The sequence below is a fragment of the Echinops telfairi genome, unplaced genomic scaffold, assembly GCF_000313985.2.
Source record: "Echinops telfairi isolate 266 unplaced genomic scaffold, ASM31398v2 ScPeMD7_31;HRSCAF=116, whole genome shotgun sequence".
Classification (NCBI taxonomy): domain Eukaryota; kingdom Metazoa; phylum Chordata; class Mammalia; order Afrosoricida; family Tenrecidae; genus Echinops; species Echinops telfairi.
The window spans coordinates 28,943,474-28,945,505 of record NW_022103928.1 but is presented as its reverse complement, the minus strand read 5'-3'; the positions used below and the strand labels follow the sequence as shown (position 1 = coordinate 28,945,505).

The following is a 2,032-nucleotide window of genomic DNA, read 5'->3' as shown; positions in this document are numbered from 1 at the left end:
ATATTTGATTTACAAATAAGGAATCCTACTTCGCGGAATTTCATTTATCACGGTAGGGTCTAGAACCAATTAACCGCGATAAACGAGGGTTCACTGTACATATATACATATGTACATATATACATATACTACATATATAGTACAACAGCATATTATAAATTTGGGGCATGAAGTTTAGATATATCAGTACCGTGTCAAGCATTTGAGCCATTAGCTTCCGGCATGCCATGGTACCAACAATGGGTAGGGTGGCACCAAACCAGAGACCCGAATTTAGTCAGGAGAGGTGGATTCAAGTGGGGGGACTTGCAGGCTCCCACAAGGAGTGCTTTGCCTAGCAGGGGGCAGCTGAGGGGGTCCAGAGGGTGCTCTGGTCTCATGTCGCCAGGGAGGCCCCCTGGGGTGTCTGGAAGCACATACCCACTTTGAGCTCCTTGCCGAAGACGGTGCGCTCGCCCAGGGCTGAGCAGTTCCAGCGGCCGTTTCGGAACTGAAACTGACACTCGTCCAGGCCCATTTGGGAGCCTTCTCCTATGACGATAATGGCGTCGGGCCGGCTCTGGCAGATCGCCCGCTGTCTGGGAGCCAGGCCGGGAATCTTGTTACAGATGATGCTCGCGCCGAGCGCTACCACCGAGGAGAAGCCACTGGAGCAGGGGACACAGAGAGACGCACTGTTAGGCCAGCAGGTGGAGGACCCGACCTGGAGTCCCTCTCTGGGTGCCTGACCCCCAGCCCAGGCCAAGAATCCCACTAGTCCCCAGAAGAGGCCGTCAGGCTGTGGGGATCCTTCCTCTCCAACACGTGAAAACTCATTTGTAATTTCCTCCCGCTGGCAGGCTGGTGTCAGTGACCATGAGCAGTGACGCAGGATCGGCGTTTGAGATGCAAAGGAGGATGGCCCTTGTACCTCACAAGCACAATGTTAAGCAGAAGGAGCAAGCACCTTTGTGTTTGGGGTAGGATTTGATGCAGCTGGAATGTAAACACATGCCAGGTGAGACCCTACCTTGTCTAAACAGACAGGTCAAATCCATCACCATCGAGTCGATTCTGACTCGCAGCACCCCTGCGTGGCTACGAGCTGGCTCTCTTCGGCGAAAGCGTGAAGGCAAGGAAGGGAAGTGTGAACTACAAAGCTAATGCTATTCATGGAGCGCTTGCTTCTGAAGGAGGAGCAGCTGCACAGATGTTTGCTGTTTGCCAAATTGTTTTTAATTCTCTGTGCATGCTATACATGTGCTCTGTGTGTGTGCAACATGATGTATTGCCCCCCAAACCCCAAAGAAGTGTGCTTTACACAATTGATGTGTGTGTGGATTGTGATAAGAGTTGTATGAGCCCCAATAAGATGATTAAACAAACAAACAAACAAAAACACCTTTAAAAATCACTGACTAGAAGCGCTGGCATTTTCCTTGTGGACACCACAGACCGCAACCCCTCCTCTACACCTCGCCGGCCTGTGGTGCAGGGATGACTAGTTCCTATCTTCCTCATCTTGATCACTGAGATGTACTCTCTGGTGTCTGGCAGGCCGGGGCACTGGGCTAGGAGTAGCTGTGTGCCCACAGGCCAGGCCTCAATCCCCAGGGCTTACACCAGGGGTCCTCAAGCTACGGCCCGCGGGCCACTTGTGGCCCGCCGAGGACATTTATCTGACCTGCCAGGTGTTTTTGCCCTGTTTTGTTTTTTTTTACTTCAAAATAAGACATGTGCAGTGGGCATAGGAATTTGTTCACAGTGCTTTTTTTAAACTATGGTCCGGCCCTCCAACAGTCTGAGGGACAGTGAATTGGCCCCCTGTTTAAGAAGTTTGAGGACCCCTAGCTTACACTGTCCGTAGAGGAGACAACACACAAGCCATAGCTGAAGGAAAGAGCCCAGACCGAAGAAACACACAACTTTCCTCTAGTTCTTTAATGCTTCCTCCTCCCCACTATCATGACCCCAATTCTACCTTACAAATCTGGCTAGACCAGAGCATGTACACTGGTACAGATAAGAGCCCACAACACAGGGAATTCAGGAC

General features: G+C 51.1%; 1 protein-coding gene across 1 annotated transcript in view; it reads right to left on the bottom strand.

Annotated features, from left to right (window-relative positions):
- Positions 1 to 2,032, bottom strand: part of WNT7A (Wnt family member 7A) — an 84,572-nt gene that overhangs the window by 77,481 nt on the left and 5,059 nt on the right. The window contains exon 2 of the mRNA XM_004702367.2: positions 421 to 647. Coding sequence (XP_004702424.1) covers positions 421 to 647 — 227 coding nt within the window. The remainder of the gene's footprint in view (positions 1 to 420; positions 648 to 2,032) is intronic.